Source organism: Manis javanica, chromosome 2, assembly GCF_040802235.1.
Source record: "Manis javanica isolate MJ-LG chromosome 2, MJ_LKY, whole genome shotgun sequence".
Classification (NCBI taxonomy): Eukaryota; Metazoa; Chordata; class Mammalia; order Pholidota; family Manidae; genus Manis; species Manis javanica.
Genome location: NC_133157.1, coordinates 143,930,234 through 143,954,244, shown reverse-complemented (window position 1 = coordinate 143,954,244; position 24,011 = coordinate 143,930,234). Strand labels below are relative to the sequence as shown.

At 38.1% G+C, this 24,011-nt stretch overlaps 1 protein-coding gene across 1 annotated transcript in view; it reads left to right on the top strand.

The window, feature by feature from the left end:
- Positions 1-18,510, top strand: part of XKR4 (XK related 4) — a 438,738-nt gene extending 420,228 nt beyond the window's left edge. Inside the window, exon 3 of the mRNA XM_036999479.2 lies at positions 1,051-18,510. Within this exon, the coding sequence (XP_036855374.2) occupies positions 1,051-1,991 (941 nt within the window). The 3' untranslated portion in view covers positions 1,992-18,510. The remainder of the gene's footprint in view (positions 1-1,050) is intronic.
- The last annotated feature ends 5,501 nt before the right edge of the window (positions 18,511-24,011 follow it).

Below are 24,011 nucleotides of genomic sequence, written 5' to 3'. Positions count from 1 at the left end.
AATCCTCTCCTATTATTTCCACTATAGTCCAATGACTCTAATGTGCCCCAGTATGATTAAAAATAGATTTGGTGAAGAAAAGCCAGATGGACTTTAATACACACAAAAAATTCTTAGTCTTGTTACAGCTCATTAAGTAAACCAACTACAGTGCAGGTTGGCATACCATTTCAGTGATAAAGTGGGGTTCCCCCAAAGAGCTCTCTTCTCAAGGAGGCCAGTGGGTTTTACGTAAGCCCTATTCACATCTGGACCACAGAGGTGATGTTTCAGACACAGTAGGTGGAATAACACTGAAGGGAAGCAACAAAAATGCTTTAAGAATTTTAGAAACATACCCTTGGAGGGAATACTGACCAAATAGAGTTCATAAAATGTTAAGAGAAATAGTTGAGAAGTGACTTCTGTAAAATCTTTAATTTACGAAAAAAATAAGAGATGAATGACCATAAGCAGAAAGTCTTCTACTAAGGGAAAGGCAGGAAGGGACAGACCGAAGCTGTAGGAAGAGTATCAGACTACGTTAGGACAGACAGCACACCAGGCATCAGGAGAACCGCTGCCAGGGAGGTCTGTAGACTCATTTTCTTATTTTTAAGAAAGACAACTTTCTTTTTTTAATGAGCTACATTAATTCTTGTTTAGAAGCAGAAAAGTAAAGCAGTCAGCCCCTCAAGTTTCCTGTGATTATTTACCCTTTCAATCACGGAATCTCAAAGCTGACAGGGAGCCTTGGAGATCATCTGCTTTATAAGTGAGGACATTTCCTCTAAATATATAGAATATCAACACCCACCCCGCTTGCAGATCCCACACCACATCACATGTGCATAGCATTCCCATTAGCTTTGTTACTTCTCCATACGGCCGGGGACCCAAAGAAGACAGATGCTAGAACCCCACCTGAGTGTGCAGGCCCGCTGAAATTCAAGGACATTCTGGTTTTGCAGAGGTCAGAGCCAGTGCCAAGCCCTTACCCAACCCCAGCTCCACACGGCTTATTTCCAGGGGATGACTTCTGACCAAATGTCTTCCTGTTCACCTCTGCAGGTTTCACAGCTGCAGCCTCCCTCGTGTCTTTGGCCTGGGCATTGGCCTCTTACCAGAAGGCCCTCCGGGACTCTCGAGACGACAAGAAGCCCATCAGCTACATGGCTGTCATCATCCAGTTCTGCTGGCACTTCTTCACCATCGCCGCCAGGGTCATCACCTTCGCCCTCTTTGCCTCAGTTTTCCAGCTCTACTTCGGGATCTTCATCGTCCTACACTGGTGCATCATGACCTTCTGGATCGTCCACTGTGAGACAGAGTTCTGTATCACCAAATGGGAAGAGATTGTGTTCGACATGGTGGTGGGGATCATCTACATCTTCAGCTGGTTCAATGTCAAGGAAGGCAGGACACGCTGCAGGCTCTTCATTTACTATTTTGTGATCCTTTTGGAAAATACAGCCTTGAGTGCCCTCTGGTACCTCTACAAGGCTCCCCAGATTGCAGATGCATTTGCCATCCCAGCCCTGTGTGTGGTATTCAGCAGCTTTTTAACGGGCGTTGTTTTTATGCTGATGTATTATGCCTTCTTTCACCCCAATGGACCCAGGTTCGGGCAGTCACCAAGCTGCGCTTGTGAAGACCCAGTTGCTGCCTTCACTCTGCCTCCAGAAGTGGCCTCAAGCACGCTACGCTCCATCTCCAACAACCGTGGTGTTGTCAGCGACCAGAAATTCGCAGAGCGGGACGGCTGTGTGCCTGTGTTTCAGGTGAGGCCCACTGCTCCATCCACCCCTTCTTCTCGCCCGCCACGGATTGAAGAATCTGTCATTAAAATTGACCTGTTCAGGAACAGGTACCCAGCGTGGGAGAGACACGTTTTGGACCGAAGCCTACGAAAGGCCATTTTAGCCTTTGAATGTTCCCCATCTCCTCCAAGGCTGCAGTACAAAGATGATGCCCTCATTCAGGAGCGGCTGGAGTACGAAACCACTTTATAAAACAGAAGGACTTGGAGGGGCCTTGACCTCCAGAGGAAGGGGTGACAGCAGGGCTGTGGCAATAATGAAATTTCATCCGAGAGGAGGGCAACGAGCCATAATGCTCTTAGTCTGCGATCGTCATGATTATTGCCTCCATCAGCTGACTGCCAGCTGCCCGTCTCCTTTCAAAATAGCGACCAGAAAGAGTCCCCTGCTCCACCCAGAGGGGACATAGCCCCTTAGGACTCCTGGTTGCTAACAACCCTTTGTGCAGTCTTCACCATATCCACCAGGGGGCACTATTATGATGGAAATTGTTGCCTCCACTGGATTGGGTGTTTGGATGGAATTAACGATCTTTGCATAAAAAAATATTCAGTCATACGCATACACACACACAGGTATCCACACACTAACACACACAACACCAGTCCTCTATCAACATAGCTTAGATGATTTTTCTTGATGCAATGCTTTGATTTCCACAGGAATATAAAAACAGAGAGAATATATCCCTCAAGTCTTCAAGGGAAAAAAAAGATAGTACTGCTTAGAAACAAATTCATAACCAATTGATTGGAAACCAATGTGTGAAAAGCCTATCCAATGGACAGCAAACTCAAGTGTGTTTACACATGTATTAGAATTTTTGGAATGGTTCGTTTTTGACACATTTCAGGATTTGTTTTTTATTTTACGTTGTCAGTTACGAACATTCTTTATGATAGAAATCCTATGCAGCACACGTATGGCTTTTGACAAGACCAAGGAGCTTGATAACTTAGTAATGTAAATTAAATAATAATCATGATTCAGTATTCAGTTGCAAAAATTTAATAAATACACAAAGATGAAGTAGGAAAACGAGGCAAAACTAGCATCTGATTTCCCGGCCTGCACAGCTCACATTGGAGTAGGTGCAGAGCAGCGAGACAGGTAACAGCTCTCCATGGCGGGGAAAGCGTGGCTCTGTGTGAATACAGGCGGGCAACTCCAGAACACGCCATACCACACCCTTCTCGTGCCAAACGCCATCCAACCACGGGACTGACACGGAAGCCCCCAACAACTGGAAATGAGCCCCGCAAAAGTGGACGTGAGAATGAACAAATTCTCCACTGTGTACAGATACCCCACCCCCCAGTCCAAGGTCAAAATGATGTATCTTTTAGAGGCTTTGGGACACTTTTTAGTAAGTATGAGCAGAAAAATGCAGTGAATATACAATGAGAAAACCCATCTGAACTGATTGAGGGCTTATCACTAGATCCAGCTAAGATTTGTATTTGAATCATTTGTAAAGTCACGCTCTTTCAACAAGCTTCTGGGTTTTAAATACCTCCGTACAGCAAGTTAACATTCCCCGCTTTCTGTTCCCAGTGTCCTCGGTCATGGTGCTTTTTGTTGCATTAAAAGTGCCGGTCAAACTTTGATAGTATTTTTTTATAGTTGGTGCAGAGTGGAATAACTCATGGATTATTTCAATATTTTTGTAATAAAAAATATAGGGTATACACATAGGCATCATCACTTTTTTTATAGACCTGCAATTATTTAAAATACTTTAAGCATCATAATTACTTGGGATGGTCACAAAACTGGTCCACAAATTCCATCAGCCTGCCTTGGCAGATTGAAAATACTTATCTCTTGCAAGATCACCCTACTTTGCAATGTTGGTGCCCCCAGGAACCTGGCCAGGGGTGCTATCAGAAATATCTATCAGGTGATGAGAGAATCAGCTTAACTAGAAAGGGCTTGTCAAGACTGGCCAATGTTTCCCAGGAAATCAAAGCTGTAAATGATCACTTTCATCCATCCATTAGGACAAACCTGACCACAGTGGAAGATGTCTTAAACTTCTTTCCCTGGTTTTATATTAATCCAACTGATATTCAATATTAGTCAAGTCAAGGAAAAGGAGAAAGTCAGTACTTAAGTATTCAGTTCTTTGGACTGTCCAAGTCACTGAAAGTAGTCAAGTGCTATAGCCACCCCGGTAGTGGGTGTGTCACACAGAGACTGCTGTCCTCATGATGACATCCACAGGAAGAGACAGTGGGCTCAACCTGGGACTTCTTATGGTACAATATGTAAAGGCAATATGTAGAAAGTAGACGATTTTTAATCAGTAGACATACTTTCCTAGTACTCCATGATTTGATCCTCCAAGCAAGATGTCCTCTAAAAAATAATAATCTCTTGTTCAGATGTGAACAGATCACCTAGTCACCAGTAAAGGTCCAGGAAGATGCTCTTCTTGTCAGCAACTGGTGAAAACATTCTACCCCCATTGTAGAAGGAAAAAAAATAATAAGTATATTGGCAAATTCTTCACTTTTGTGCAGAACTTAAGTCATTAGCTTCATTATTTCCAAGACAACTTTTAATTGGTGATCTTTGGAAATTGTTCAGTTGAACTATACCTTTAATTCCATAAGTAAATAACAGATTACAGAATAATATTGTCAACCAACACAAACCACAGGCCTACCACTCATCAATCATTTAAGTCCTACATTATTTCCAACTTGGTCCCTCATTTAACATGCTAAGAATCAAAATGAGTGCTATGTGAACAAAAGATAATGTACGGTGTTTTGTCTGGGAGTTAAGACTGCAGTCAGGAGGCTGTAAGAAGTTTGAATTTCTCAGTGATTTCCCAAATACTGTAAATACTCTGTTATCCAACATTCTCGAAGATAACAATGTGTGTTCAGTTAGTCCAAAATTCTTGCTAAGGAAAGGACATCTTCACCATGTTATAAATTACATACTTTCTCCAGATTACAAAAACAAAAAAATTTCCTTCCAAGGAAAATCATGACTTGCTCCTGCTTCCATGATTCAGAAAGCCCTGCACTGTCATCAGACTGTGTGGTGATCAGAACCTGGATTAGTTTCCAAAGACACAGATAACAGAGAGTTTAAAGTATTAGGATTTAAAGGGACATTGTCAATGTACAAAGGAACAAAGTTTGATTTTTATATTCATATTTGAGTTCTTCCTAAGATTTCATTTTCAATCTGCCCTTTAACCCTCCACAGAAAGTAATTGGAGAATCCAAAAGGAACGAGCTACGGTGAGCATACAAACTGGAAATGCTGGATTCTTCTTCTGTGGGATACCATGGCCTGGGCCTGAACCTACTTGGCTTTTTTGAGAGGGTGGTCTGCTTTTAATGTTTGCTTTTTGCATAGGACCATAAAATATTTTTAAAGAAAATACAAATATTTTCACTTTCAAATTAGTATTTATAAATGAAACCATATTTAAGTTAAGGAACACATATTAACCATACTGAGACTATAAGTATTTGTGTGAAAAAAAAATGTTTTGCCACGTAAGTCAAAGTTTGGTCCACCAAAATGACTATGTCCTTTAAATTCTCTTAGCACCTTTACTTTGCCTTACTTAATTATGCACTGTCTGGTTCAGTAACATTGGCTTTGCAGACACTCGGTTACTGTTCATTTATGATAATGCGATGAGCCCAACAAATGAAATAAATTCTTTTACTGCTATGGCAGGAATATGCAATTCAAATATTAGCATAATATAAAATACAAAGATGATCTGAAGGTAAAAGCATAATGAAGTATTTATGCTTAAGTTCTAAATACCCAGTTTATTTTGCTCTATGAAGAAATGAGATGATAGACTGACCAGTTAAAAATGAATGAATAACTGAAATCTCAGTGACTTTTTAAAAAAATACTATAATGTGTATATGTTATATATATATATATATAACACATATACATGTTTTTATACGCACACACAACTAAAGCAACAGAAATGAATACTGCCCTTTCATGTGTATAGTGTGGTATGTTACCAACACATGAACTTTCATTTGAAAAGCTTTTTCCTACTCCTTTTTCAACATTAGCTCAAGATTACAGTTCATTTCTATAAGATATCAACACACTTCTGATGCTGTGGGAAATAACTAAACATAATTTAGCTCTTTGAGCTTGAATGAGCTTTATCACTCCTTAAGGATCTCATTCTTGAAAAGCAACTGAATAGAATAGTTTTGAGTCATTTCAAAGTTTCTTTCTCTGAACTGATTGAATTAAGCAAGGAAAACCTCTGGTACAGGACTGTGTAAGGTTACATGTTTGCCTCTCAATGGACCATGTGCCATTGAGTGGAAACAAGTTCTGGCACAATGTTTAGACAAGAATCCAGAGATGTTTTTTCCTAAAGAACCACTTCCTAGACTAAATACATGCTCTTGTGCATTCTCACACATCTTTTCCATTAGCCATTACTGTTTCTATAAAAAACTTGGATGAGATGCCTGAATTTTTATGTTTCTAAGGAGAATTCCTTAAAGCCTTTTTAAAAATAGACTGTCTTTCAGAAGTATAGCTCAGAGGATGGTTGAAGTGCATGGTGAAGACACAGCAGGGCTGAGGTGGTCGTTTCTATAAATCCAGTGGGGGACGCAGATCGACTTATGTTCAATTCAGCCATTCATTGTCACTTTTGAAAACAATCAAAATGATCACTTTTGCCAGTTTGTGACTTATAAAACCCCTTCTTCCAAATGAAGCTGGAGCATTTTAAAATGGCTAAGGATGGGCCACTTCCCTCCAGCACATGCCCACCCCATCCAACCCTCGTCTCCAAGCCACCAGCCCTGACCTAGATCAGGCTGTACAGGATCTGACAGCTGGGTTGCCTCTCCTCTCCACACTCCGGCAGGTGTCACTGTCTGCTGCCGAGCTCTCTCTGGGGACATATGTCCTGTCGAGTTGCTCTCCTAAAAATGGGCACATGGAAAGACTTACGATGAGCCTGTGAGCAACAACCTCAATAGTATAATTACTCGTTCCAAAGTGAAACTCTACAGGATATGGTGGAATTGTACAAAAACACAATGAGCCATTCAATTTTGCTAATTATAGCAATTAGGCTAGCTCGCATGCAGCCTTGCTCTCACAGCAGAAAGCCAAATGGAAGAAGTGGCAAGCAGCCACTTGCCCACAGAAATGAGGGGTTCAGAAACTCTCCCTTGAGTGTTTGAGGCAGTATGTTGTTTCACACTAACCTATTGAAGCTTTTCCTTTAGATTCCACAAGAAAAAAAAAAAAAACAGACTTGTTAAAGTACATGCAATGATCTAGCCCAGAAATGTAAGATTTCAGTGAACTTTTTGTGGAATGTCCTGCTAAGTAAGGGATAGCCTAATAACTCTGAAGTGTCTAATTGTTTTGCTAAAATATTTTACGGACATAAATAATATACTGAAATAACATGTCAGAAATGCCAACTAAAGCAAATTTTTTCTTTGGCTATTTTTCCCCTTAGATTTTCTTGCAGTTTCCTGTATTAATAGTAGCTTATTGTGATTGAGAGCTTGTCATGTGCTTAGTGCTCTACTAGAGATCTTTATCCATGGGATATCATTTTAATTCTCACAACCATATATGAGTTAAGTATCACTTACAGAAGACAAAGTTTCAGCTCAGAGGTCTAAACAAATTGCCAAAGGTCCCACAGCTAAGAAACAGTGGGTCTTAGAGTTGAACACAACTTGTAACAACCACAAATCCTACCAGAAGCCCAAGGAATATTATTTTCCCCAAAAAATCTATTCCTCATTTGTCAAGCCTTCAGGAGAAACAAAATCATGGTCTAACAATCAAATTGTTCAAGGAAAATTTCATTGAAAGTAAAAGATGTCTTCCAAAATAAAAAGTTAAAGAAGTCAACATTGAGAATGGAAGTCTGTACCACCTACAACTGAATTTTACTTCAATTCCCTAATTCAGGTAGGCAAAGAAATGCTGCTCCTCCATCTTGACAACTGTCCACCCATGGCCCTACTCTACACTCAAGCAAGTGATAAATATAAATTAACTGATGATTCTTTTCTGTTATTCCACACTTGTGCACTAATGTCATCCAATTAGGCAGACTGAGAACTAGCCCAACTACTTATTTTAGCACTCTGACAGGAAAATAAAAGAGAGACAGAGAGAGAGGAAGGAGGGAAAGAAAGATCAACAAATCTTGAGTGACATGATTCTACTCCACTGCCATAATTTTCCCTAAATTTTATTCAGTGTCTTTCAGGTCACAAAATTTAGTATTTGAGATGATTATACCACTAACTTGACCTGTCATATAAATCTAGGAGCCTTGTTTTAGATTGAAAGGTTAGGTACAAGAAGATAGCAAATGTTTACCAAATATTTTTTGAATTGATTATAAAACAATTGATGTACCCTTTATTCTCCTTACCTTAGATGTAACAGGCTCTAATCATACAGGATGACGGAGTTATTAGCCATTTGATGATGTTGTGTAGTAAGCTTTGTGCGCGTTGTTTGAATTGATGCTAAAAAGGTAGCTAATAATAAACCAAAAGTTTTCTCAACCCTGGTGTTTATTTCTAAAAAATATGCAGTGATCACTCTGAATTTAACCTATTAAAAATATAAGTGATCATCCAGCCTCCTACTTTCATAAAATCTAAGCATATCTCTATGAGTGATGTTAAATTAAAAGTCACTAATTTTTACAGAAAATAGCATCTAAAAGTGATCTAAGTGTTCCTTCAGCACATTCTTTTTGTAGATGAGACAATTGAGATCCAAAGTGATCAGACAGTTTTTGTGATCAGGATTCCTTCAGTCCTTCATTCAAAAAGCCTGGTTTATATCATTAGCAGTGCCAGGCAATATACCCTCAAGTGCAAAAGGAATCCATGTTTCAGCAGCTCACACTTTGCTTATTAGTAATAGAATTAAAATCTTATAACTTCAACTATAATTCTTTTCTACTCTACCACTGCATCTATATTTAATTCTATACTAGAGCAATAAAGATAAGCTTTTCCAAGATTGTATTATGTAAGCCTCACAATAAACAATTGCCACACACAATGACAAATATAAGGAAACATAAGTATAAAGACAAATAAACCATGGATGACTGCCTGTAAAGAGAAACTAATTTTATAATTTGTTTTTATGCATTTTCAACACTAGACTTTTTTAAAACAAGGCCACAAAGCAATGAAAACATTAAAATACTCTTTTGGCACACAGTATTTGACTCAAATCAATCATCTCTGGATAAACACTGAAGATATTCCTGAACATTTCTGTTAATAAGAGACATGAAATTAGGATGCCTCTAAAATGTCTCAAGAATTTTCTAATAGGCTGCTTCTCTATCTTCAGGGAACATCCTTCATTAGCTCATAAAATATGTCTCTAGCATACCAGTTATTGAGGAGTCACAAATTTCCAGACATAAAACTCAGTTACTGCAGCCTGAGAGGTTGTTCTAAAGCCATACTTCTGATGTCCAGGACATGCTGCATTACCTTGAGGAGTTGGGACAGCCAGACCCACCTCATGCGGAAACTCATGCTGACATCCCACCCAGTCCAAGTCTCTCCTACAATATGGCCCTGAGTGATTGGCTTTCCCACTGATACAAGGAGTGTATTGTTTAAAGATAACTATTAACTTGCATAACTAATTTTCTCTAAGTGTAGTAATTCTGGTCAGGGAATGCATAAACCAATAGGTCCTCTGTGGAACAAAAGGGAAGAGAGATAAAAGTATATTAATTTGTGCAAGCACAGAATAACTTTAAAAATTCCTTGGTGAGTCCCATTAAGCCTCAATAAAACATTTGACTTAATAATGCTGCAAGATCCAAGGCATGATTTCTAGGTTCATGCCACCATTTATAGTTCATTACTGTGATTACTGCTATTTTAGCCATTGCACCCAAGGAGAAGAGCATAGTTACTGATACAATGTTTGCAGAGAAAAGATCATGTTTAACAAAACAGATCAACACCAAAATGTATTAATCAATTTGATAAGCAAATATTACCAGCATAGTACAACATGAAATTTTCTCCTGTTATTATTAAAGGCTGTCACCTACTCTGTTATTAGAATTTCAGAAAATGTAAGGTCTCATGCTTTTATTGTATTTTCATCCACCAAATTAAGCTGGTGGCCCTCTCCTCTCTCCATTGCTTGATTTGCATTAAAATAGAACTAATCAAATTCTCATTTAAGTGCTACAAATATTAATAAATAGAGATGTTATGTTTAAGCTAATTTAACTGTTTTAGTGGCATTCTGATATGGAGTTGTATTACATCAACACTCTTAATTATTTCAAATTAACTCATTTCTCAGAAGTTCTAAAACACTCCTAGGTGTGTTGAAAACATATTTCCAGTTTCTGCAATTGTAAGAAATTCCTATTTTGATGACAAACCAGTAGAATATGTCTTAATCAACAGTGGCATTTCAGCCATTGTGATTTTGGGAAATGAGTGCTACTTCGGATGTGTTGAGTACTGCTACATTAACTTAGCAATTAACCCTGGACCTGTGGCTTTCTGTAGGTCCCACTGTGTATTCTCATTCTATTCACATGAGGAGCCAGAGCATATCATCCAGTAACCAAAGGAGATCTGTCTGCTAGTCAGATAATTGTCATTTTATTTTATCCTTCTGTCAAAGAAGGAAAATACTCAACTTCTCTTATTAACCTTTCAAAGGTATTGCATATAGAAAAGGAAATGGATCTCTGAAGTCTGTTTTGAAAGCCTGGGGTGAAACATTTTCCTTAGTCTGAAGAGGCGTGGTGCTCTGTGAAAAGAATAAAATCTCTGGTGCCAACAGGAGCGGGGAGCTCAGAAGTGTGAGCCTCGATTGTCGCAAAGCTGTATATTGCTGATGCTATCGATTCCCTTTTCTTTCTACAGAAACATCTTGGGACTTGTCCAGCTTTACTGAAGGTGATTTGAGTTAATTAATTCCACAGACCCTTTAATCTGGCAAATTCTTGACTTACAATATTGTACTGCAAGGGAAAATTAATCAGCTAGTGGAAAGGAGCCCTTGCTCCGTGCTGTGTTATGACGCGCCCAGGCCTGAAGGGAAAGGCCTCTGTGCTACTTCCTTGTCATTCATGCTATGACCATTCAGCCACTTCATTTGTTTTTGCCAGTAACACTGCTTTGAAAAAAGGGAAGACAGCCAATGGAATCCTGAGGGCTTGCACAGCTCAGAGAATGGATGCTGGACCACAGAGACTCCCTTTAAATGGTTACACATCTACTTGTGTTTGGACAGGGAAAAGAAATGTCATTGTCACCTCTAATAACTGATCTGAGTACAGCTGCTGCCCTTCCTTCATTTCTTGAGAGTACCATTGTCAGCATTGTACTAACCAATTTATAAATATTGAATTTAAAATTCACTTTCAGAAGTAAAATCTACATGGATGTAGCTATTGAATAATTGGATTCCTGCTTTCCTAGGTGTTGGCATTGCCAGTTTCAAACTAAGGTATATATGTATGTAGAATTGGCTTTCTTACTGCTTCTCAGAGCCTGCAAAACCTTGCTTACAAGCTTTAAGATCACCAATCTGACATTCTTAATGCCTAAGTGCTCACTTACAAGGCACAGGTAGTCTCGTAATTAAAAATCATGATTCTTTCCTACCTGCTTCTCCATTTTTAAAAAAAGGTTGGAATGCAAGACAAGAATGAATGTACTTCAGATCGTAACTTAAGAGTTTGCAAGAGAATCAGGCATCCAAATGATCTTACAAGGTTTTCTGCCTCACCTTTTGGTATAACAGTTTTAGAGTGAACCCTAAATAAATGAGTGAAAGTCATCAGATTTATCCCATAAGCAATCTAACAGAAATAATAAGGATAAATAAGGATAATTTCTTGTGTTTCAGAGATGTTTCTCCTTCCTAAAGTGACCATCTTGGTGATTATCTCCAAGATGTACCAAGAGCTACTAATGATAGCCTGTTATGGCACCAGTAGCATGCTGCATTCCCTCCTGGGTAAGGCATTTTTCAGAAATAGCTCTTGGCAGAAGCACTGAAATGTAATAGTAAAAAAAAAAGTGGCCTGCCACCCTGACTCATTTTCAACTGCAAGGCAATGAAAACTAACAAGTTGAAGAAATTGTTAATTTCCTGAACCCCAGTGCCAAAACGAGCACAAAGATACTCTGTACTGTACAATGAGTTGGTTGCCTGTGGGGACACAGGAGCAATATACAATCCTCTTAAACAAGGCTCATGAGTCAGAGTGATGATAAGTGGTGTTGAGACAGAAGGTTTCCATTACTGTAGAGGGGCAGGTGTGGTGTCAAAGGGGAAGCCCATCAGTGTCTCAACAGAATTTTTGCCTTTTTATAGACCAGAGGTTCAAGGTAGCCCCTGCTACCCCATGATGATGACAATAGATGCGTGCGCTTATGAAAGCCCAACACCTGACTGAAGCGGGACATAGAGACATCAGTGGCTTCATATCTGAGACTAATGGTCCTGAAGGGAGCAGTTCTTGGCCCTTGGCCTCTGCGCTGCTAGGTAACTCTGCACGCCAAGAGCTTCTGATGGATTATGAGATATTTAAGGTTTTGTAAGTACTCTTGCTTGTAGAATATGAACCATTGAATTATCCCTAATTTTAACAGCAATGATATTCAGGGTTACCAGAGCCTTACTCATCATCCCATTGTAAATATATCATGACATCACGAGAGCCTCTGCGTTCAGATCCACTAAACCAGTTTACAAGTACTTAGTCTGTGTATCTATCCCCAAACTGAAAAAGTAATTCTTGTGAGAATGATTTTCAGAATAATAAAAGTAAAAAAAGTGGACAAGTAAGCAATTTTTCAAAATAGACAAAACCACTAGATAGCCCTAAAGCTTTGATTTTTCCCTCATGGCTAAGTTTCTTTTCATGTGGTAGCTTTCAACCTCTGAATTTTCCAGATGATCGCTGAACCATCGTCACACAACTGGAGTAGTTGTGGTATTAAAACATAAAGAGTGTCCACGTGAATGCAAATATACCAATGAAAAGTGAAAAGTATGACCAAGTAAATTGGGTCTTTGTGATGTCAAACATCTGGATATTTCAGAAAATCCAGATGTTTGAGTTACACAGTTTTTAATCTGGTTGTCTGGTGGTGCCTAGATAGACAGAAAGTGCTCAGGTGTTGTAGGCAATGAAATTGAACTTTCTTGTACAGTGATCTATTACTGGTGATACTCTGCTGCTAAAAATATCTTTGTTGTGCAAAGAGAAATAAATAATGCACAGCAAATGCTATTTGATTTTTATTTACTATAGACAAACACAAATGGAAGACGTTTGGAAGGTAAGCTTGGTTGTATTCAGACATGATTGTAAACAGATAGATATTCAGAAAATGGTTCTGGAGGCCTGCCACTCCACTCCTTCCAGGCAAGGACACTTTTTCTTAGCCCTTTCCATCTTTCATGATTGTATAATTGCCCCTTTTCTCTTCACACAATCTTAATTATTCACAAAGTCTACTTAACAGAATTGTTCACAGGAAAAACAAATTTGTTAACTTTTCATTCTTCAAATAGGAAGTTTTAACTTTAAGGATTTCTTATACCTTGTAAGCATAAAAAGACTTTAAGGTATTTGATGCAGTTATTTCATGGTGAATTTTAAGATGTCCATAGAAGAAAAGCTATTTTTCTCAAGTTAAACAAAATACATTACTTTTTTGTTTTGGTTTCTTGATGTCATTCTGACTGCCAAGGACCAACTGGTTACACATATTGGAATATTGATGTTTTCCTTGTAGCCACAGAAAAAAGAAGTGACGTCAAAGGGAAATTCACTTTCCAGAAGGGAAATTTGAGATAGATATTCATCTGACTCTTGTATTTGTGATTACTTGTGGACATGTCTTCCTTATTTCATCTGATTTGGCTCTAGATTGGTGAGTGTGTGTATTTCATCAGATTGTGCTTACCTCATTTACTGTTCTGAAGTGGGACAGGAAACCAGGCAAGCTATTACGTGAAGTGACATTGCAGATGTTGTTCCGAGGTCTTGACTGTAAGCCGGCACCCAGAGCACAGGAAGGTATTCAGCTACACAAAGATCATGACAGGATTTCCATAGAAAATCTAAATGTTTCATGGGTTCTTGGGTAGTGTTTTGAGTGTGTCAATCTCTACATTTAGTGCCCAGTTAGAATGATTTCAGGGGGTGGACAGTCCCTTCTCCTTCCTTGTTGGGTCCCCCCTCCCAACCGGTGCCAAAGTTCCCTGAAATCAAATGCATGCTCCAGCTCGTGTTGTCATTACTCTGTGCTAATTGCATTCTGTAAACCCAAATTTGGAAGACAGGTCTGTTTTGCTATCCCACACGACATGTGAAAGCTTCTGGGCCAACATAGCTGCTGCTTCCACTCACAGATGCGTACCAATCCGACTTGGCACAGCTTTTTGTCTTCCTTGAAATTGTTGCTCCACTAAATCCTTTTCCAAATCTTACCTTCATGTCACTGACAGGCTGTTCAGTGCAGTGTTTCACTGAATTGGCAACAAAGAGGTGGCAATCAGTTGCAACTACAAATACAGTAGGCATATTTTTCAGTTATCTTTCATTATTTAATAATTGGGTGGAATTTATGGCTTAGTGGAAAACCCCAAATCCCTGTGTTGAATACAATGACTGAAGTATACTCAAATTTATTTTGTGAAACAGTATCCTTTTACACTGTGAAATCTGTTCCTTTATGGAGACAAGGATATGGAGGGGAGAGGCCCGTGATGAGAACCCCAGCACCTTTGAGTCCTCATCACAGGTGGGTCACTGCAGCCTCAGAAACTCACCCAGCCTGGTTTCTCCCACATGAAAAAGAGAGAGAATATTTACCTACCTCATCGTAGTGTTGAGAAGATTAGGATTTGTAAAGTGCTTTTGCACTTGATAAGTAGCATAAGCAGAGAAGAACCATGAGCAGCCTGGGAGAGGCTGTCCTAGAGGAGGCGAAGGAGCTCACAGACACACCACAATGACTCCACAAGCAGAGAGTATGATTATTCCTGATCACTTAATAACATTGAAATGTGTTCAAAGGTCTACATAGAACTTTCTTTTTTAATTATCTGCTCTTTAAGGAGAAAAGTAACCCCTTTCATACAAACATTGAGAAGCTTCGTATAAAATAACAATTTTCCTCATAGCAAAACTGGATTTTACTTCATTTTCATTAAATGTACCCAGAAAACTTGGCTTCTTCTGATGTCTAAGGAGTTTGCCTGCATGATCCCAAACCACCTTTTCCAGAATGCATGCATGATACCTGAGTTCAGTACTAATGATTGCCAAGCGCTGTTCAGCGACCCACTATCAGGAGGGGACATTTTAAATAGATATTGAGAATAGATTTTGTGTTATTTACAGTGAGGTTATTTTTCATCTCTAAGATGACACATCTTACCCTTTACAACCCAATAAAGGAACATAAAGCCTTATTTCTGCCTGGAACTTCTGAGTTGACTCATTTTCAGATTGTAAATACATTTTAAATTTTTCAGAGAAGTATTTATACAAGAACTTCTGGTATACATTGAGATACATATATATATATATATATATATATATATATATATATATATATATATGCCCTTTTGCGTGCATAGATCTGAGTACTACTAAGGACAAAGGAGGTGATGGGGAAACAACCACAGAGAACATGTACAACTTCCCCAAAAGTAATGTTTCCTCTTACTTAAATATTTAGTCTTGATAAGAACTACCAGTATAAAATGATTTGGGGTTTTAAACATTTGTCATTTTAAGTCATGGAGACAATAATATAAACAGGGATATACCTATGAATCTATACTAAAAATCCAGTTAATGTCTTAATGATCAGACTTCATGAGGCAAAGTTGTGTACATAAGTATTATCATTGTGCTCTTATTTATCTTGATAAGTGGGTTTAACACCATGTTACACCTGGAGCTGACAATGTGCACATTCAACATAATCTCTTCTGGATTCTAAAACCTAGTTGCCAATGGTGTAGCAAAGGCTGAAATTCCAGCTTAGTTAAACATTTCTAATGCATGGTGTTAAGCTTTCTGAAGCATGAATTTAACGGAGGCAATTATCACATCCATTTAAAAAATATTTAAGTTGCCACACCAGACTTAAGATGAATGCTGGTTGTTTTGACTCAAAATATGAGTGTAGTGAGTCAGAATAATTTGGATATCTCTGGATTTTTTTTCCCAGTTGCTAGCATCAGTTACCTTCTAAACTGGAAATGCAGCAGAATATCCTTATTTCTGAAAGGAAACATCCATGACTTTCCTTTATTTTTGCATAAGAAACATTGCAGTTACCTCGACTAGATGCAGGAGCACAGAAATCAGGAAAGGTGTGGCAAGCTTTCAAGTGGCTTGGCCAGGATGAGCAGAGGGCAGCTGGGAGACTATGCCATTAAGAGGCTTTACCACAAAGGTCCAAAACAAAATTTAATTGTTAGAGCTGGACAAGTCTTTGAAGTGACAGAATCTAAATCCTTTACCAAATAGATGGAAAAACAAGTGAAGACAGCATGTTACTAGATACAAGCTATACATATAATTACTGGGAAAAAGGAGATTGGAATGCCCCATACTTTTATTCTTTTAAGGCTTTCCAGCCCAAAGGGAAACTCTCCAAAGTTCTCCCTGAAAATAAGAGACTCTTACAGGATATTAGTTTTCACAGAGATGAACCACTACTATGGACCAGTCCTTATGTAATCATCATGTATGGGATGCTTTTTAAATATAGTCAGCTTTCATGGTTACTTCCCATTAACATTCTGTCCCATGAATACATGGTAGGAAACACATGGAAAGCTCTTTTTTGCTCAAAAGGAATGTCTCCCAACTCATTTATATCCATTCTTATCCCTGACATATTATTATCACAGCACTCATTTCATATTTAGATGGAATGAAATGGCTGAAAAATGAAGCTTTTTGTCAATTGTTTATTGAAGTTTCCACCTGAAACTACTCTTTACTAATAGGGGGTGGGGGGCAGGAAGGGAGAGAGGCTTGAGTAAGGACCTTGCCTCTACCGGATTGTTCCTGCTTTTCTGCTCAGTTACCAGACAGCTCATTAACCAGGAGGGAGAAATGATGGATGTGCAAATTAGGTTGTTCCCTTCTAGGTTGTTCCCTTAGAAGAAGGAGGGCAACCAGTGAGCCAGAGTTTTCCTCCCCCTTTGAGTACATTGAATTTAGGGCTAAAACACAAACATAAAATATGAGTGAAATCATCCTTGTTATTCTTTCACAGTTTTTACTAAATTCTTTTTTACAGCTTACATCAGAAGTTCATACTCAGGATCACTGATGCCATTTTATGTATGTTACAGCTTCAAAGCAGAAACAGTTAACGTCTGAGTTACAAACAAAATTACTGGGGACACAGACTTTGTACTAACATCCTACCAAGCAAATTGGAAACAAATACTACCACCATTAATATTCTGGTTTAATTAACAACATCTAATAGAAAAACAGGAGTATTTTGCTCAGCATTAAACCATTTCACAATATTAACCTGCTTCTAAATGCAAGGATTTTTGCTACTGACAGTTGTTCTTCATTCTCCAGTTATTTTAAGTAAGTAAGTTTCACATCTAACTACCTCAGCTACTGTTGTTTTATTTAGAAACATGAAATCATGCACTTTGTAACCAACAAGTTTTTCATTTAAAATTTCAAAAGGATACTTGGTGCAAAGCAATTTTCAAAAATTTGTATATGACAATAAGCAACCCAGCCTCAGGAGGTTGTACCTAATTTTGTTTGCTTTTTTCTAAATTTGATTTGGGGTAAAATTCTCGTTTCCACTCAACACCAAGAGAAGCTGCTCTATATTTGCTTAATTTGCCTTAAACATTTTGTGCTTCTTTCCCTGTTCAATTTTGTTTGTTTGTTTTAAGTCTCTCTCTGAAAAGGAAACCTACCAGGTGGCAGATGGACAGCAAACTAAAGAGAATGGACCAGTCATTTCTCAGTTCCCTGTTGTCAACTCCACATGACATTCTGATGTGACAAGTGCCATTCCTGGGCTTCTGTCTCCCATGACCATTGCAGAAAGTCTGGGAGACCCTGGGTTATGTGTTCAGGGAACAGTGTAGACATCTCCCCCAGTGCGAGCACAGGGCCTGGACCGAATGATAACCTTGGCAATTATTGTGCTTTTCCTTTGTAAACATTGTACAAATGGATTTGGAATTTTATTTGAAATGAAGAATTAAACTAGTTATTAAATTTTTTTCCTTCCTGTAAATATATATACTCAAGCTCCATGTATCCAAATATTTCTTTAGCGTTCGGATTGTAAGAGTGTCTTTATTGGCTGGAGGCTGCCGTCTCTGGGCTGAGGCCCTGTGTGCTCTAGTCGAAAGCACAGTGTGTGGCGTATTTGATGTATTACAATACCATAGCTATTTTGGTCTGTTAAGTAAGTTTCAATTTGTGATGAAATGAAGTGGAGAGTAGTGCTTCATAATGAACAAATTTCCTTGGTTACATGATTTTTCTTGTAAAACAAAAAAAAAGAAAACTTGAAATTTTATATATTTGGATTTTGTAGATTTTTTTTTATTTTATTGCAACACAAGGTACCAAAATCATTAAATAAAGTACACTGTGGTCATTTTAACAGAAGTCTGAGTTCCTGATTTTTTCTAACCCTAGGAAGAGAGCAAGGACATTGTGGGCCTAAGATGGGAAAATAGGAGGAGAAGGGGGTATTCACAGGCTTAGTCTCAAGACAAAGTGATTTAAACCTGAAGATAAACAAAGCTGAGTTTGATCAAGCCTGAAATTTAAAATTAAGTTACATCAATTTCTAGGATATGTTTCACTTATTTATTTTATTTCTGGAAAGTGCTACAGAACATTTCAGAGGTGTCTTTGATCACCAAGAGACTTAAAAACCTAAATAATTTGTTGAAACATTAATAAAAAGGACAATTGGCAATGAACAAAAGTACTTTTCAAAAAGATGATGTGTCTAAGTGCCTGAGTTTTCTACAAAATTAGGGTTTAGGCTTTATACAGTTGTTTTTCTTAAAACATTCTAATTTATCTTGTTTTAAAGAAATTTTCCATTTTCTACACAACTTGGTATGAGTTCTGGGTTATAAAACCCTTCCTTTATAAAATGTTGAAAGGGAACTGTAGCATAAGCTCTGAATATGTTTCAAAATTGCTATAAGTAACAAATAGAAACAGATAAAGAAAACTATTAGAAGGAACAAAGGAATGAAAAAAACTCAAGAATTCACTTGTTTCCTTTTTTATTAGAGTTTTATTTTTTTCTGACTATAATTAACACATGCTAAATGTAAAAACACTGGAAGCCCACCCTTTTGATGTACTTATTTCCAGTCTCTTTTACAAACATTTATATTATTTTACAGTGTGATTTTTAAGGAATATTTTTGCAAATCACAACCATTTGACATGCTTGGTGTTGGGCTTGTAAATGTGAATACGATATACTTCTTCTTAAAGAAGACAGTCTAGTAGTTAGAAATGAGTCCAGATACTCGTAATATTATAGTATTTGGTGGTAAAAGCAAAAGCAGAGATCTGTACAGACTATTCTGGGAGGATCTAACACAGCCCGCAGAACAGTGGGGCTGGTGAGGGAGTCATCCTAAGGAAGGAGCCTGGGTCCCTGAATGAATGGATGGAGCAGAGTCCCTACCCTACGCTGACTGAACCAAATGGACATGAGCAAAATGTAAACTTCTGCTGTGTTGAGCTGTTGACATTGGGTTGTTTGTTATGGCACTTAGCCTTTTCTGACTTTTAAAGGAGCATTCGATGGACCACAGGGATACAGAATTAGCTCAACTCTCTCTGTCTGACCTCCAAAAAATGGAGAAAAATAAATGGCTATTTGTACTTTTTCATATTCTCTACATGAGTAGGTATTGTTATTATAATCTGAAAAATAAAATTTGTACTTAAGGGGAAATTTTAAAAAAAGAAAATGCACCGTATTTAGAAAACTTAATTTGATAAAGAATGCAATTTGCCTCTAATGAATTTGGAAACAATATAATTCCAAACAAAGCCACAAAGATACTTTAAAAAGCTTGACAAAATGATTATAATGTTTATATGAAGAATAAAGCAGTAGAATAATAAAGTATTTTGTTTTCAAATGAATGTATTGATGGTGCTTTACCCTCCCATCCTATTAAGGTTACAATAAGTGTGTGCTATGAGCCCGGGAATATATTTAAGGGTCCAAAAATAGAATCTGTTCATATTATACAAATTAATTCAATATATGATCATTTTAAATCAGTACAAAAAGTATGGCCTCTTTGACAGATAGTCTTAGGATAACCAGCTCACCACTAGGGACATCTCTTACCCAAAACTCAGGTCATAGAGACTGAAGATAAATGGTGAGAAAGTACAACTCCAAAAATGGTATATTAATCTCACCTGAGGTGGGAAATATTTTCTAAATTTTATTCCAAATGTGAAAGAGACACAGAGGCGGGGTGGGAATTATAAGCAATTAGGAATAGGCTAAGGAGATGGATATGTTAACGGAGTCCAAGTTCATGCCACTCATCGCATGACAAGACTAGTTAGTGGAGAGACAAGGTGTTGGGGCAAGGAAAGCGATTTTATTTGGAACTAATGTTCTAAAACACTATCTTAACTTGGGGTTGATTGAAACCTTCTTTTATGTTAGGAAAGGTGGGTAACAGTCGGAAGTTGAGGTCAGGAGGTGGTGACTGACTTGAGACATCTGAATGCCAGAAAGGGCCTGAGGAGGTGGTGAAACTCCTCATCCCTGGGTAGCTGACTCCAGTCATTTTGTTGACATTGGTCTGGCCATGATTTTCCTATAAGTCCTGACAATCTCATCATCATTTTTGTACATATTTCTTTATCTCCTCAGAGGAGGCGAGTTTGGGGTAAGGGACTTGTTGCTTCAATTTTAAGGCATGAGCGAAATTTCTTTTGATGATTAACCAGCCCATGTACAGTGCTGCAGGGCTGAGCAGAAGCTTTTTGACCCAAAGAGTAAGCAGCAAAGGAGACAGATATAATATAAAGGCAGAGATGCCACTTTTTCACTTGGTTACAGATATATGTGTGTATTTCCATTACTTCCCTTAAAGAAGAACCACAATTGTTCAAAATCAACTGAAAAAAAAATTGAACCTGCTCAATTGGACAAATATGTATCTACAAAAATGTTTGTAACTGGGAAAATAAGAATAGAAATTAGAAACAGAAAAATAAGCAATAAGAAATAAATTAGATGGCACACCCTTATAGTGAAAACCCTGCAATACCTAAAAATAATACAGAATGTGTCTTTATTGCATTAAGTAACAATATTAATTAGGAAAACTTCATTTGAAAGTAAAGAGCAATGAAACAAGTGTCTTGGTAAACTATAAACAGAATGCAGTAGTGTATTAGGATACCAAGCAAATTATGGTATAGTGAGCAAAGATTATTGAAAGGGAAGAGAACTGGCTCTAGCTAAATATGCGGAGCTCTGAGAATAGTCTTGACTGACACACCAGTCGATCACTGAGAATGAAATTGGCAAGTATACCTGGTGTGAAATGAATTTATCTGACAGATTATTGAAAAAGATGTAACCATGCAGGAGAGCAATTGCATGTTGCTCTGAAGGATTTGTACCTAGAGCTGGTTTGCAAAAAGGAATTGGGTCTGGAGAGACTTTAGGTAAAGATTGCATTTTTCAGACAAGTGAGTGCTAAAAAAAAAAGAGAGAAAATAAGAAACAGCCACACTGAGAACACATGTGCAGGAAGGCAGCACCACTGGAGTCTTACAAAGAAACCACTTGTGGTTGCACTTGCGGTTATGCAATGGTGTCAAAGTGTAACAGCACCTACCACATGCAATAGGATCTCAGTTGAACAGCAGAGCCAAAGCCAATAACCACCCAAACCATTCGATTGAATCAGTTCTGTCTTTAAAATTCTCTTTTTCAGGCAATGCCGTACCATTTCTGTGTATCTACCCAGCCTGCTGAGTGCCTGGTACCATCCCAATCCTTCACAGATTAGACACCCTTGCTGCCTTTCTCTCAGACAAAATAATAGATAGCAATGTTGGCCCTCCTCCTGAAAATCAAAATCCATCTTATTTAGAACCATCCTTGCCACTGACTCAGAGACATTTCTTACATCTTTTCTCAAGGCTTAAACTTCCATGTAGGTTTTTTAATTCAACTATTTTTTACTTCATTTGTAGAGCATCTCTCCATCTTCTCTCTCCTGTCTTTTGTTTTTTCTGAGACCATTTTCATTCTGTCTCTCATAGTGCTGAACTTACCCAGACAAAACCAAAACCCTAGATTTTTGTCCTGCCCTTCCTCCTCTTCCTCTTCCTGTCTCCTCCCTTTGTTTTACTCTTCTTGAATGAAGAATGTACAAATATAACAGTATTCATTCATAAGTAGAAAAATAAAAGCATAAATTCCATCATGGTTTTGTTGTTTTGAATGAATGAACACTACCATAGATAAATTTGTTGAATTCTTGGAGCCTAATTTTTCTCATCTAAAGGACGGTGGTTGTGGGGAAGATAAAGATTCTGTTCTGAAATCAGCTAGCTCAGAAGGTACAACTTAGTAGACAGTAATAAATAACACAAGTTACTGCTGCCAAATTACTTATCAAAAATATAAATCACTTATCAATTCACAAGTTCAATGGCCTTTTTCTTCCTCCTATTTGACCTTTCCGGCTGCATTTGGCACTGTTGGACATTTCCTTCCTAAAACTTAGGAAAGTGGATTCCCCCCAGATCTTCCCCCATCTAGGCTCTCCCTCTCCCCTCTTCAGTGGCCTTTCCTCCTTGTCCTCTGCCTCCATGTGGGGCTCCCTTTCTCAGCCCTCCTCTTCTATCTCTCTAGGCAGTCTCCTCATTTCTGTGGCTTTAACTAACATCTTCTACCCAGAAGATCACTAAAAATTGTGCCTGAATGTAAGGTCACTCTCTCTTCATCCAGACAGCGGAGGAAGGAGGCCTGGCATGCAGGGTAAAGGTTCTCCTTTCATTAGGCTTGGACATATAAGCTCCGACCTAAAGAAAAGAAACAATCTAGTCCCCCAGATTTTAATCATCAGACAACCAAAAGGTGTTCCCACTTTCTTTTTGATATAATCCAAGAATGGATTTCCCAAAATAAATTTCCACAAAGATCAGAGGGATTTTCATGTAGTTATTTCACTACTGATTTTAGTCCATTCTTTATTGCCTTCAGGAGAAATGAGTCAGGAATTGCATAAGGTTGTTTGTTAGTATTACTGGTGTTTGTTCATCCTTTGTTTTCATAGGCTATAAATGCATCATATCCACCTCTGTTGGGATTTAGGCAAAACTACGTAGACATCAAGACTATCAACTATCATACAGTGCATGTTTTCAGTGGGTGAAATAGGAATGTGTTCTGCCCCTAATCCTGCTCTTTAACTTGTACCTTCATGAATCAATATTCATTTTTGGTGAATTGGATACATCCTCTTTCTTCCTTCCCAACCCATGTGGTGGAAAGAAATATTCTATGTGCCAGTGAAATTATTTTACTGGCATTCACTGGCTCAAGCCTCTACAGACAACCTTCCCTGCTAACTAATTACCCTTTGACTAAGTAGATCATAATTTCTAGATGTAGATCAGAAGTGTTGTAAATAATCTCCATAATTTAAGCAAGGTTTAAATACATGTAGCAAGTCAAGATATTCAATTATCTAGGACACAGTTTTTTACCTGGAGGGTTCATTAGGAAATAACATGATTCTGGGATGTTACTCAGCCATAAAAAGAATGAAATCTTGCTATCTGTAACAACATGCTTGGACCTAGAGGGCATTATATTATGTGAAATAAGTCAAATAAAGACAAATACCATATGATTTCACTTGTATGTGGAATCTAAATCCCAAAATAAATGAACAAAACAGAAATAGACTTGTAAACACAGAGAACAGATTGGTGTTTGCCATAGGGAAGCGGGGAAAGGGTAGGCAAAATAAGTGAAGGGGATAAGGAGGTACAAACTTCCAATTATAAAATAAATTAATCATGGGGCTAAAAGTACTATATAGGGAATATAGTTGATACTATTGTAATAACTTGGTGTGGTG